Source organism: Lissotriton helveticus, chromosome 5_1 (assembly GCF_964261635.1).
Source record: "Lissotriton helveticus chromosome 5_1, aLisHel1.1, whole genome shotgun sequence".
In the NCBI taxonomy this organism is placed as follows: Eukaryota; Metazoa; Chordata; class Amphibia; order Caudata; family Salamandridae; genus Lissotriton; species Lissotriton helveticus.
The window spans coordinates 1,929,227,567-1,929,240,065 of NC_136065.1; the positions used below are offsets into that span (position 1 = coordinate 1,929,227,567).

Genomic DNA, 12,499 nt, shown 5'->3' on the forward strand with positions numbered 1-12,499 from the left:
ACCAATAGACCGCAGCAACATGGCAAAACCTAGGGGGCCTCTTACAACGAACCTTGACGTGGATTGCCGCAGTACCAACGAATGTACCAGGCAGGCTGAGAGTAATAACCAAGCAGTTATAAACAGCACAGAATTTCATCCCTGTATTCTTACTCTCCAGCCCACCCAGTCGGAAGGTCCACCCTCTCCTGATGTGGCACAGGAGACCGTGGAACCCATTACGGGAGATTCCAACAGGGACAGGGGGGGTACCGCCAATTTTGATAATCAGGGCCCTCTAACAATATTGTCATGGAATCTGGCAGGCCTCTGTAATAAGATCGATTGCCCAGAGTGGGGAGCATTTATAGATGGGAATGATGTGTGTCTTTTCCAAGAAACATGGGCCAGAGAGGATAAGATACGCACTGGATATGCCTCCTTCGCCATACCGGTACGAAAGGGGGTGGTGATGGACGGAGCATCTGAACCAATCAAACACTCACACCCAGTCAAAAGATCTGGGTTTAATCCATCACCGTTCTTTAGCCCACTCTGCCACCCCAGTTCAGACATGGCTATATGCAAATCAGTCTGACCCTGTGCCTCATGGGAACAGTCCAGCCCGAACTGCCAAGCCATGCCTTCCCTGGACCGGAAACAAGCTTCCGAGGACCGGTTTCTGGCATTACAGCCGTCTTCAGCCCAGCTTGCTTGAATCCAGTGGCAAAGTGAGCAAGGGACTCACGTCTGAGCATACCCTGCCACACTTATGGCGGCCAAAAACGGTACAAAAGGGGGTGGTGTTCGGGCTGGACTGTTTCCATGAGGCACAGGGTCAGACTGATTTGCATATAGCCATGTCTGAACTGGGGTGGCAGAGTGGGCTAAAGAACGGTGATGGATCAAACCCAGATCTTTTGACTGGGTGTGAGTGTTTGATTGGTTCAGATGCTCCGTCCATCACCACCCCCCTTTTGTACCTCCTTCTCCATACCAGCGAGATGGGGGGGGGGAGGGGACGTCCATCGGGGGGCCTTACAGTTTTGGTGGGTTCCCACCTAGGCTGTACGGCCAAGACCCTGAACACACTATCTGATGACGTGCAGTGCGTATTTTTGGAATGGTCCAATGGCTCCAAGCTTGCACTGGTCAACGTATATTCTAGACCAGTAGGTGTCACCGCGGAGTCTAAAACAGTTGAGGAATTATCCTCATTTATAAGTTCCATCCCCAGCGGCGACCTCAATTGACACTTCGAGCCACTGGCAGGCCAGGCAGATGGAGGCCTTCTGGAGGAGGATGCGCGCAGGGCAGTACCGCCACTGGAGGCTCCATTTCCCAGGCCATGGACACCACTGGCGGTACAAATCACGTCACTAACACTTAAGCACTCCATTAGGGCGTGCAATGGGCGTGTCAAACCAGATCTCCCCCAAAATGTACTTTTAACAAACTGGGCCATGAGTCTCGTTTGGATTACATATTTGTGGAAACTCGATCTTGGGCCACAATAAGGGATTTCTCTGTAAGTCCACGAAACGATAGCGACCACACTGCCCTAAGTTTAAAAATTACCATGCCTGGTGTTGCAAGGGAGACTCTGGATGTCAGTGGCGCCCCGAACCCGAGAATGCTCCTAACTAATGGTAGGAGAAGAATAAAGTGGTCGTAAATAGTGGAAAGGCCAGAGCGAGTTTCGGTACTCTATGCTCTAATTCTTCCTATTCTAGAGGATATCAGTGCTGCAATGAATGATGAACACACTTCTGACATTTTCTGTAAGTTAGGGACCCTACACGAACAGTTAATAAACAAATTGTCAGATGTGTTCTACCCTTGTATTGTCAAGCGGCCAGCAAAGGGTACCAGTGTTACATGGTACAATTCCGCCTGTAGAAGAGCAAAGGCCGAACTCGTTACTGCCTTAAATCACAAGGCTGCTAAGTTAGTAGTACAGACCCTGAGAGTTAATTATAAGCGCGCAATGAAGTGCGCAAGAGAGGAATGGGACCACGACAACTGGACTGGCTTATCTAATGCGCTCGCAGCTAGAGACCTACGTAAATTCTGGTCCATTGTAAATACAGGCTCGGCAGAGCCAGCTGAGCTGTGGAGGCAAACATAGCTGAAAGTGTTTGGGAAGAACACTTCCGAACCCTCTACGCAGTAGGACCCACTAACCTGGAGGGAGATTTAGGGGCAGTGCTGCCAGATCAAATACGGCAATCAGACGTTATTGACTTCACGGTGAAGGTGGTCAGTGATGTAATCTCTGAACTGGCAGCGGGGAAAGCCCCGGGGCTGGATAAGCTCCCGGGTGACCTCTTTAAACATCAACCCGTAGTATGGGCCCCATACCTCTTAGTTATTTACAACGCAGTCCTGAGAGGGATGCCAATACCTGGCACTTGGCTGGGCGCAGAGATTGTGCCAATCTTCAAGAAGGGTTCACCTCTGCTCCCAGCCAACTACAGGCCGATCAGCTTGATCGATGTCCCGCAAAAGATCTTTGGCAGGTTAATATTGGACCGCCTCCAGGACTGGATGGAGGAAAATTCCATACTAAGCCCCTACCAGGCAGGGTTCAGAAATAATATATCTACAATGGACCAGATTCTCCGACTGAACATGCTGTTCTGGAAATCTGTTAAGATCGAAGGGGGAAGCCTCTACACGGTTTTCGTGGATTTGCGAGCAGCCTTCGACTTGGTCCCAAGATGCAAGTTATGGGCTGTACTTGCCACATTGGGCATTCCCCATCAAATTTTGTATATTTTAATACGGCTCCATCATGACAACTTTGCACGGGTCAGGTGTGGAAGAAATGGTCTCCTATCAGCAAAAATCCCCGTTGGCAGGGGGGAGAGACAGGGTTGCGTCCTAGCGCCTACCCTGTTTTGCCTTTATGTCAACGGGGTAATTTCTCACTTAAATGGGATACAATATACTGACGCCCCCAAACTAGCTGGCAGCAGGGTGCCTGCGATAATGTTCGTAGATGACACCCTGCTGCTTTCAAAATCCCCAATGGGGATACAGAAGGTTTTGGATGGCTTTGTGGGATTCTGCGAGGAAAGGGGTTTAGAAATCACATTTGAAAACCAAATTCATGATTTTCAATCCCCCTGTACCCACGAGACCTAACCCCGTAATTGGAACAATCAGGCTGGAAAGAGTTCAGACTTTTGACTATCTAGGGGTAACCCTCAATGAAAACATGACGTGGGCCCGCACCAAATTAAGTCTCCACTCAGGCAGTCCCAGCTTACAGGGGGTATTCTAAAGCTCTCTAACACCTCTACAATAAAACCTATTTGACCAGTTGTGGAGATTTATAAAACACAAGTGAGAGGGGCGGTCACCTATGGGGGTGAACTTTGGGGGTATGCCTGCAGGCCTGAGATTGTTGTTACAGAAAATAAATTCCTCAGGCAACTGTTGACGTTGTCCCCTAGTACTCCCCTGCTACCTATTAGATTTGATATGGGACTTAGGCCAATAGATGAGGTTGTGGGCCTGAAGCCTCTAGCGTTCTGGCGGAGACTATGGAGTACTCCGGAGCTCTCTGCTTATAGACAGGAATTATTGGATATTCTAAGCTTACCAAATGCGTGGAAAATCCTGTTGCTCGCTTATATTAAAAATGAATTTATCAAGCTAGGGCTCCCGCAAATGTGGTACAACCCTGAAATTGCTTGTCCTAGGACCCCAAGAAAAAGCTTGTCCAAACTCCTTTATGAAAGTAAATTAACTGCCTCCATATGTAGTGTACACAGCGGCACTCTAACAGATTGTTTCTTAAAGGAAAAGGATTTTTATCATTTTGAAATTGTCATGGATGATATCTTCCCTGTTTTTACGAGAAAGCTGTACTTGCAGTGGAGGTATGGCACATTACCAATCAGAGCTTTTACATGTAATTGGTCTCCAGCTGCTCTGAAAACTTGTCCTAATTGCAGTTGTGATCTGGAAAGTGAAATACAGATCATGTTTTTCTGCCCTGCTTATCGAAAAATGAGGAGGCACTGGCTGGTGCCCTTATGTAAAAACATGCGAATTACACACTGCATGCAAGCCTACCGCATTCTTAAAACTGATTTGTCACCTATAGTTGTTTTTGCTGTTGCAAAATTTCTTGGGGTGATATGGCTTAAACGCAGGGGCGTGCTGAGCACTGGATAATTTTGCTAATGCATATGCACTTTACAAAGAAAACTTTTCAGCTGATGATGTAGAGGTTATTGATTGATTTGAATTATTTACCACACAGATCTTGTACCAGCATGAATTTGTTTCTTCATCCAATGTTTTTTAAAATGAGAAATGTTGTTTTTATGATTGTATGCACGTCTTTTAGGGCATGTATTGCCGAAATAAAGATTATGAAATGGAAATGGAAATGGAATTAACACAACCTCTGGGTATTTGTGAAATATTTACATCCACATTACATGCACACAGTAAAGTGGTGTTCCGGTCCTAAGTATGAACACCAAAAAGTTTCCAACCTTCCATGCTCCAAACCTTAAAGTCTTAAATTGTAAAGTTTGAAAGTGCACATCGCAGTCCCGCAATGTTTAGCTAGCTTGAATGTAACACCGGAGCGATCCCCAAAAAGAAATTAAACGTGAGGTGGGCTGGGGCGAGGTCACTATAGTTAAAAGATCCTTGTTTGAAAATGTTAGCGATGCTTCCGGAACATAAAAGCAAAGCCTACATTATTAACCATGAATACAAAACCGCTACAAAATGTGCAGCTCTAGGTGCACAAAGAAGTTGTCCACAGTATATTTAAAACATTATGGGAGACCAAAAAAAGCCACAAAGCTCCAAAGTGGACAGGTGTATTATTTAGACAAGCATTGATAATGCATCTGTATCGCCGATGTAATGAATAAAGAGCTCCTCGTCCGGGAGAAGGAAAGAGACCCCTGACCGATAACATGGGAGTGGAGACGATGCGGCCAGAGCTGCTGACCCCAGAGCTGGGGATCCTGGTTCGAGTCTTGGTGTCGCCGTGCAACATCCTGTGGTTTTATGCTAATCACTTATTCTCTCTGGGTGATACATTTTTATATAAATATGCTGCAAGAGTGAAAGGCAAAACTTAATGAAAATATAGTTCTACCAAAACGGATGTTAACAGTAATTTGGTGGTGGGAAAATAAGAGAAGCAGATGAGGAACAAGCATTGCTAAATGCAGGAAAATATGCTGCAACCAATAGAAATGGAGGAAAGGTAAGTGGCATGCACAGGAAACAATGAGCAGGCTGGAAAGAGAGGAGCGGGATGTAAGTCCCTTTTAAGTTTTTATTAAAAACATTAGATTTCCCAAGCACGGTGCAAGTGCTGTGCAGGCGAAACATAATGACAAAATAATCAAATAATACTATCTCAAAATGCACAATGTCATGCTGTATAATTCGCGATTTCTTGCGTCATAATTTAACCAACCCTGACTCATAATGTGGCCTTCCACTGCCGTATAATTGCAGTGGCCCTACTTACATTCTGTGATGTGTTTTATACAAGGCATGATGTGTGGCGCTTGTTTAAAGTGTTTCAGGACTTTTTAGCCAAAGCAGTAAAGGATTATGTGCAGACACCGATGATTCACTCGAAGAAAATCACGAACGAATCACTTGTCTGCCTCTTAGCCACCCTGTACTTAATTTGGTGAGTACTCGGTAAAATAAAATGAGTTCAGTCTAGAAAGATCTCCGTGTCATAATATGTCTGCGTACCAAAAGACGTACATTTGTATCTCCGTTTGTTACCGGAGGGTCAGGTAATTGAGGTAGAGTGATTTCTCAGAAAAGAAAGACAGGCTTCTTTCTGCTTCATCAGTACCTGCACTCTAATCCATCCGATCAAAAGAAATTGTTCTAATTCATAAATACTTTTGAACACATTCTCTTTTACGTTTAATTTTTTTAGGCTAAATATAAAGAACGGGGAACTGTGTTGGCCGAAGACCAGTTGGCTCAGGTGAGAACTAGTTTTTTTACAGTGTCTTTTGTTTGAATTCGAAGTTCTTAAACTGGTGTGCATAGCTAGTCTGAGAGATGCTTCCTGTTACGCTGCATTAAATATTACAATAGCATTTAACTCTTAAGGTGTCCAAAGACAGTAGAAACCTAAAAATCACTTTAGTCAGGGTGTAATCACAAGAATTCTGGCAGGCTTTGAGTGGCAAAACGTGGAGCATCACCCAGATGATTTTCAGGAGGACGCACACTACCTAGAAGTTCCTCTGGCTATTATTTGAACAAGAAAATACTTTGCACAGTTCTATACAAAAATCACTTCAACATGATTTTAGTTATTTCATTTCTTCCTCTGTAAGGATTCAGTGTCTCTAAAGTGAACCACAACTTTTTGTTAGATTAGCTTTGCATGGGACTATTTAATAATGACAACACTCATAGGCTCGATGATCTATACCAAAATAACTGCCACCCCTCTATGGTAGATGGCACAGTCCATACCTGTTCTAATCAACGCTGAAAGCAAATGAACAAATGTTTTCTTCTGTGATAGGCACCAGTCACCGACCTCTCTGTGTATGTGGTGTCACAGTCCATTTCAGTCTTCCAATGAGGTCCATTCTCCACCACTGCTTCTTAGAACAGAGATAGGAGGTAGCAGATGGGCAGCAGTCTGCCCTTGGTACTGCTCGGCTGATATTTGCAGATTGATGGTATATGAACCACGGCACAACGAGGAGGTAGTCAACTGCTGCTGTCTGATCTGAATCAAGTCTTTATGATGAAAATACATCTTTATATTTATGTTGCATACCAGCTTAATATAAAATGTTTTTATGGTCTGATAATACTTTTACGTGGAATGAGAGTTGCTTTTACTTCCTGCAAAAATCACGTTACCCCATGACTTTCTGCTCTCTCTCAAAATGTTACCTGGATTCCTGTTCCTCAGAGTCTTAAAGTTTATTGCTTTCACCTTCTCTGAGATTGTTAGAAGGCGAGCTCTAACCTTAGCATTGAGATACCAGAATGTTCTATTTTTGTGACTCTTTCACCGTAAGTACTATTAAGGGGTTCATTGAGCATGCAGCCAGCATCAAGTAATCCAATGACTCTGATTCTCTGTCAGCTGCCGAAAGCAAGTGGTTTAAAGTACTGAAACTAAATTGTGTCCCTCTTCACCACATTCAGGACAGCCGATGTGTCTCATGTTGTGCTCTGTAACAGAATTCACAAAAACCTGGAAAACATTTTTTTTCCCGGGGAAGCTGTTACTGAATCAACCACCTTTGTTTGTTAACTAAACTATTTTTCACCCGAGTGTGGGCAGGGACTACATTTTCGTGTTTACTAATATTCTTAAGTTCAGTGCCATAATACTTTCTTTTGGTAATTGTATTTTTGAATCATTGGACAACCAACCATTCATTAATCTGTGTGTCCTTAAGTTGTGTTATGTTAGACGGCATGTTCACACCCAAGCTGGGCTCTTGATCTTTGATAAAAGAAAGCTTTAGTAGCCACAGGAGATAGCCAGAACCCCCATATGTAAAAATCAGTTGATTTTCAGTGGATTAGCGATTTCTTAAAAATGCAGAAGCCTGGACTATAAGTGCTCGGCCACTACAAATATGATGACCGCAAATTACCAGGACAACCAAAACAGCAAGGCTCCAACACCTCTTCTAAAAGAAAGTGAAACTATTCTTCCAAAAGCCAATTTCACATAAATAGTGCAAGCTCTGGCCCGTTGACCTGGATGGCAACTCTGGTCACCGATTTACCAGGCAGCACATTGGCACCCTTAAAGACATCACAAACTCGGTGGCTTCGGCTTATTAAGGGCTAGAAGGTCAACACATCACTCCTAACCCGAAGCAACTGCAGCGGCTGACTTTCTAGGCATATATCATTTTTAGACAATTTATCAAAAACATTTTCAAGCTATCCTGGCTGAAGACGGCTGATAGCCAGAAACCGGTCCTAGGATGCTTGATTCCGGTCCAGGGAAGACATGGCTTGGCAGTTCAGGCTGGACTGTTCCCATGAGGCATAGGGTCAAAGCTGATTTGCATATGGCCATGTCTGAACTGAGGTGGCTTGGTGAGCAAAATAACAATGGATTAAACCCAGATCTGTGACTGGGGGTGAATGTTTTGTCATTGTGCAACATTCCGTCCATCATCTTGTGTGTTTAGACAATTTATATCACATTCAAGTCCATCAGAATGAATACCTTCATATACCTGGGTAAAAAACTATACTGGACACGTATCTAGACTCCTACAAACCTCCATCCATGAACAAAGTGTTTACCATTGATTCATATCCTGTGCCTTTACTGACATACCACCTGTATAATTATATTTAAGTGTAATAACCATTGTTACCTGTACTAGGCTGCTGCACTAAGTTGAGCTTGCCAATATCGTATTGCTCTGGTGCCAAAATATGCATAGATTGTTGGAAGTGATTGATACAGCTCGACTAGCCGTTGCTTTTCCTTTCCTTTCCTTCTCTTCTTTTCTCTTTCCTTTTTTTCTTCTTTTGCCTGTCCTTTCTCCTTCTATTATTGATCACTGAGGTTAGTCTCATGTTACCATGTAGGCGCATTACCCTCACTTTATGACTATATAGGTATAACTTTGCCTTAGATATCGTATGCTAACCCTGTTACAGGCTTTCTGTCTGACCTTGTGAAAATCAATAAAGTATTCTAAAAAACAGCAAACTATACTTCTCAGGTGACTGTCTGCCCTCCCTCCCCCCCCCCCCCCCCCCGATTGCCTCCCTGGCACAACCAGTCAGCAGTATATTTGAATCTGTCAAGTTCCGGATCCTTGAAAGAGTGCTCATATTTAGGTGAAGTGAGCTTGGAAAGACATGTTTGCCACACTTCATGTCACAACAATTTTCGGTGGGGGAATTGGGGGGGTGGGGGTGGCAACAGCAATGGTGGAAGTATGCCCCATTAAAATGTACATGATTGGAAAGTAGCGGCGACCTTGGAGAACATTTCGAGTTATTACCTTCAATCAGTACAAATACTTATGGATGCATGTCTCTGTAATTTCAGTGAGATTTGAGATTTTATTATGATGGAATGAAGTCTTTAAGACTCTACCCATAACTGAGCAGCAGATTCAGCAGCTCTGTGCATAGATCTGGATGCTGTGAATGACTCTTCCCAAGCCGGAGAAAACTCCATCTCTGTTATATGCCGTATGTGGTTTCAGAACAAGCACATGCATACTCTCCTGAACAATCTGCAGAGTAAAGTCCTCTTTTTGTAGGTCTAATATTTGGACTAGAACCGGAGGAGCCTGTGAAACATTTGTAGCCTACATGTTGACAGTTTAGTTCTCTGCAGAATTTTCCTTACTAAGAAGTCAAGCATCCTTTGCAAATATGTAGAAAACGTTTCCTCAACAGTCAAGGAGCGAGGTGGTCAGTAGAAAAAACTGTAAGTTGTTGCATCAGGCAACATGAAGGCATTAGAATAAATATTGGGGTTCATTGCAGTAGTATGAGTCTGCTACATTATACTTATTCAGACTCTAACGAGCCGTTATGCCTTGGTTGAGCAATCCAGGCAGGCAGTCATCCTCATAGGAAGAGTTATCGAGGGATCAGCCCATCACATAAGTCTGTTGACAAAAAATGGGTGGAAGAATGTTACTCCATTTTGTTTCTATTACAAAAGTGGTTTGGTAGGTATCAGTCAGTGTTTAATCTAAAAAAAGAAAACCTGGACTTAAGTAATGTATGTATCGAGTTGGTTATCGGGACTTTCACAAACAACATTGTGGCAGTGATTTAGAGGTCCTATACATCCTTCCCTACCTAGTATAGAAGCTTGTTGATGCCCCCTACCCGTAGTTGGAAATAGTGAACATGGTAGAGACCTGCACGGTCCACCTGTCCCTTTAGTAGCTGATCACATTCAAAGAATACCAAGTAATCACAGATTCAGAATTTTGACTTCTTTGAGGTCTCTTTTACGTAGTGTTGCTTCCCAGAAAGAAAACAGGAAATTCAGGTTTCTGTCTCTCGACCTTTTTGTATTCTGGAAGAATGTATTGTCTACCTCTTGTATTGCTGGATCCATCCATATCCTCAGGCCTTACATGTTTTTTTGTGCTGTCTTCTCGTTTTCCTTGCTATGTATCATGGCAGCAAAGATCAGAAAGGAATCAGTGGCAATAATCTTAGTCATCCAATTTTGGATGGCAAGGACCTAGTTTTCCATAGTGAAGAGGATGCTAGTTGGTCACAAGTGGTTGCAACTCCTCTTATAGAGTACTTCCAAGCTACCTTGCATCTTATCTCTGATGTTGGAAAGTGTCACCTCTTGGTTTAGAAGGTTGTAAACATTTGGGTTTTTATGGGAGATTTCCCACAATGACTCGCAATTCAGATGTCCCTCCTCAATAAGAGATGGCATTCAGCTTTTTTTAAATTATGGTTTTCACAAAATGGTGTAAGGCCACTTAGTTTGTGATCCTCCTCTTAATATGCAGTTTTTGTGGTTTTTCAGATAGGTCTGCTGGTATCAATCAGATGGGATGAGTTGGTCACATTTTGACGAGCCCAAGAGGAATTATCTTCCACTTTTTTCAGTATTAAACCTATTTCCGTTAGCACTTCTTTTCTTGAGGCAATTATATCAGTTAGCCATGTAGGTGATTTTGACGCTTTTATGCGTAGAAAGGTGTGTCTAAAGGTTTTTCTGATTTTGTTTTGTTGGGGAGACAAATCCCCTGCATGGTGACAGGCATGCATCCCTGACCTGCCAGCTGCATGGATATCTTGATCCCTGGTACTCATTTTGGCATGGAAGAACACAGATAATGTCATATCTCGTGCTCAAAGCTCTACCCTCATAGTGATAGAGGGCTACTGCCTTTCCCAGGAGTCAAGTGACATGAGCGCAGTGGTGGCACCATACCCATTCCCATTTAGTGTTCTTAAGAATCAATTATGTTATTGGACCTTTGTAACTATGTCACTGGAGTGGTGCCTACGGGCACACTTGTGTAAAGGTCTGCTGCAGTGTACTTAACACACCTTTGGCCTACACAGTGACTGTGTGTTGTGCCATGAAGTGCATGACACTTGCGTGTACGTGCTGGGATGTATGTGTTCCTGTAAATGGTACATACCGTGAAGACCTGTGAGTTACATTCTGAAAGTCCAGGTCCTGGAAAGGTTTTTGAAGGGGAGGACTGCAATCTTCAGACAAGAGATGTGGATTTCTGAACCAGGACTAGGGACAAAGGTCTGCTAGTCTAACTGTTGGGTGAAGGCCCATCACCCAGGAAGTCAAGACCACTTGACCTTAACCTGGAGCACCAGCACCAGCCTTCTCCTTGTCTGTTAAGACGAGCAGACTCTGTGAGGAGGAAAGGGCTGGAGGGAGTGAGGCCCAACGGGGATCCGGCTGATTGGATCCCAGTGAGCAAAGTGTGATTCTCACGGTTGGGACCCCTGCAAGAGTGCAGCCAGCTGGCCTAATCTTGAGAAGCCAGTGACCCCTGTGTGCCAGGAGGGGGCCACCATGAAACTAGGGTCATCGACCTGGTGCAAGTGAAATTGGCGACCCCCATGTGCCAGGAGGCAGCTGCTTTGAAGAATACTTAACAATTGCCAAAGAAGTCCAGGAAAGGATGTCCGACACAGGCCATTCATCCAAAGACTGCGTCATCTGGGAAAAACTGCGAGAGGTCACAGACCCTCGGCATAGAAGACCGGAGCCAGCAAAGACCCACCCTGGTACTCCTGCACTTACATCAGGATGCGTAAGACTGTTCGAGGCTGTTATGCCTGCCGGACTGTTGCACAACCCATTGCATAGAGCTGGTATAGTTGATTATTAGCCCAAACCTAGACTTTTTTGTGTGGGTACTAGCATGGGCCACATCTGAAATTCATGTCCATTACCGAATGGGGAATGACCAGCTCCACTACAAGGGACAGGTAGACTAAGGGATACCACCCAAAACGACGCTATCATGTTGACCTTAATAGACTGTGGATATTTTTTGGTGTGTTGTCTCTTTAACTTTGTGTGTGTCTATCAAAATACGAATTTGTTTAGTAAGTATTTAGACAAACAGCTCATTGTGGCTACTTTTTAGGCCGAAGTCTACCAGACAGCACAGCTGTCTGGCCGTGACATGCTTCTTGGGTCAGGCTGGAAAGTGTCCTGGGAAGGCATGCCTGCCACTTCTAACCATTGGCTTTGTCTTTTACATTTCCTTGCTTTATGTTGGCTGGCTTATTTGTATTTGTCCCTCCTGCTTTTGTTTGTCTCTCCTGTAGAGTACTGCATTTTACCACATTCCTGATAGACTGCTTCTATCTTTCCAGGAGTGCTTGCCTTTTTCGAGAAGCCCTCCATGAAAGTGCATGTTTTGAGCTCTCTTTCTCTTATTTGCTTCTCTCACCTCGCCACGCTGTGTGCTGTCTTTCACAATGCTGCTGTGGACCATTGCTTTCCACGTTGCTGTCTCGCAGCCCGTATTGCTTT

At 44.1% G+C, this 12,499-nt stretch overlaps 1 protein-coding gene across 1 annotated transcript in view; it reads left to right on the forward strand.

Moving 5' to 3' along the window:
• SNF8 (SNF8 subunit of ESCRT-II) overlaps positions 1–12,499 on the forward strand; it is a 122,059-nt gene that overhangs the window by 4,279 nt on the left and 105,281 nt on the right. The window contains exon 2 of the mRNA XM_078645539.1: positions 5,921–5,971. Coding sequence (XP_078501665.1) covers positions 5,921–5,971 — 51 coding nt within the window. The remainder of the gene's footprint in view (positions 1–5,920; positions 5,972–12,499) is intronic.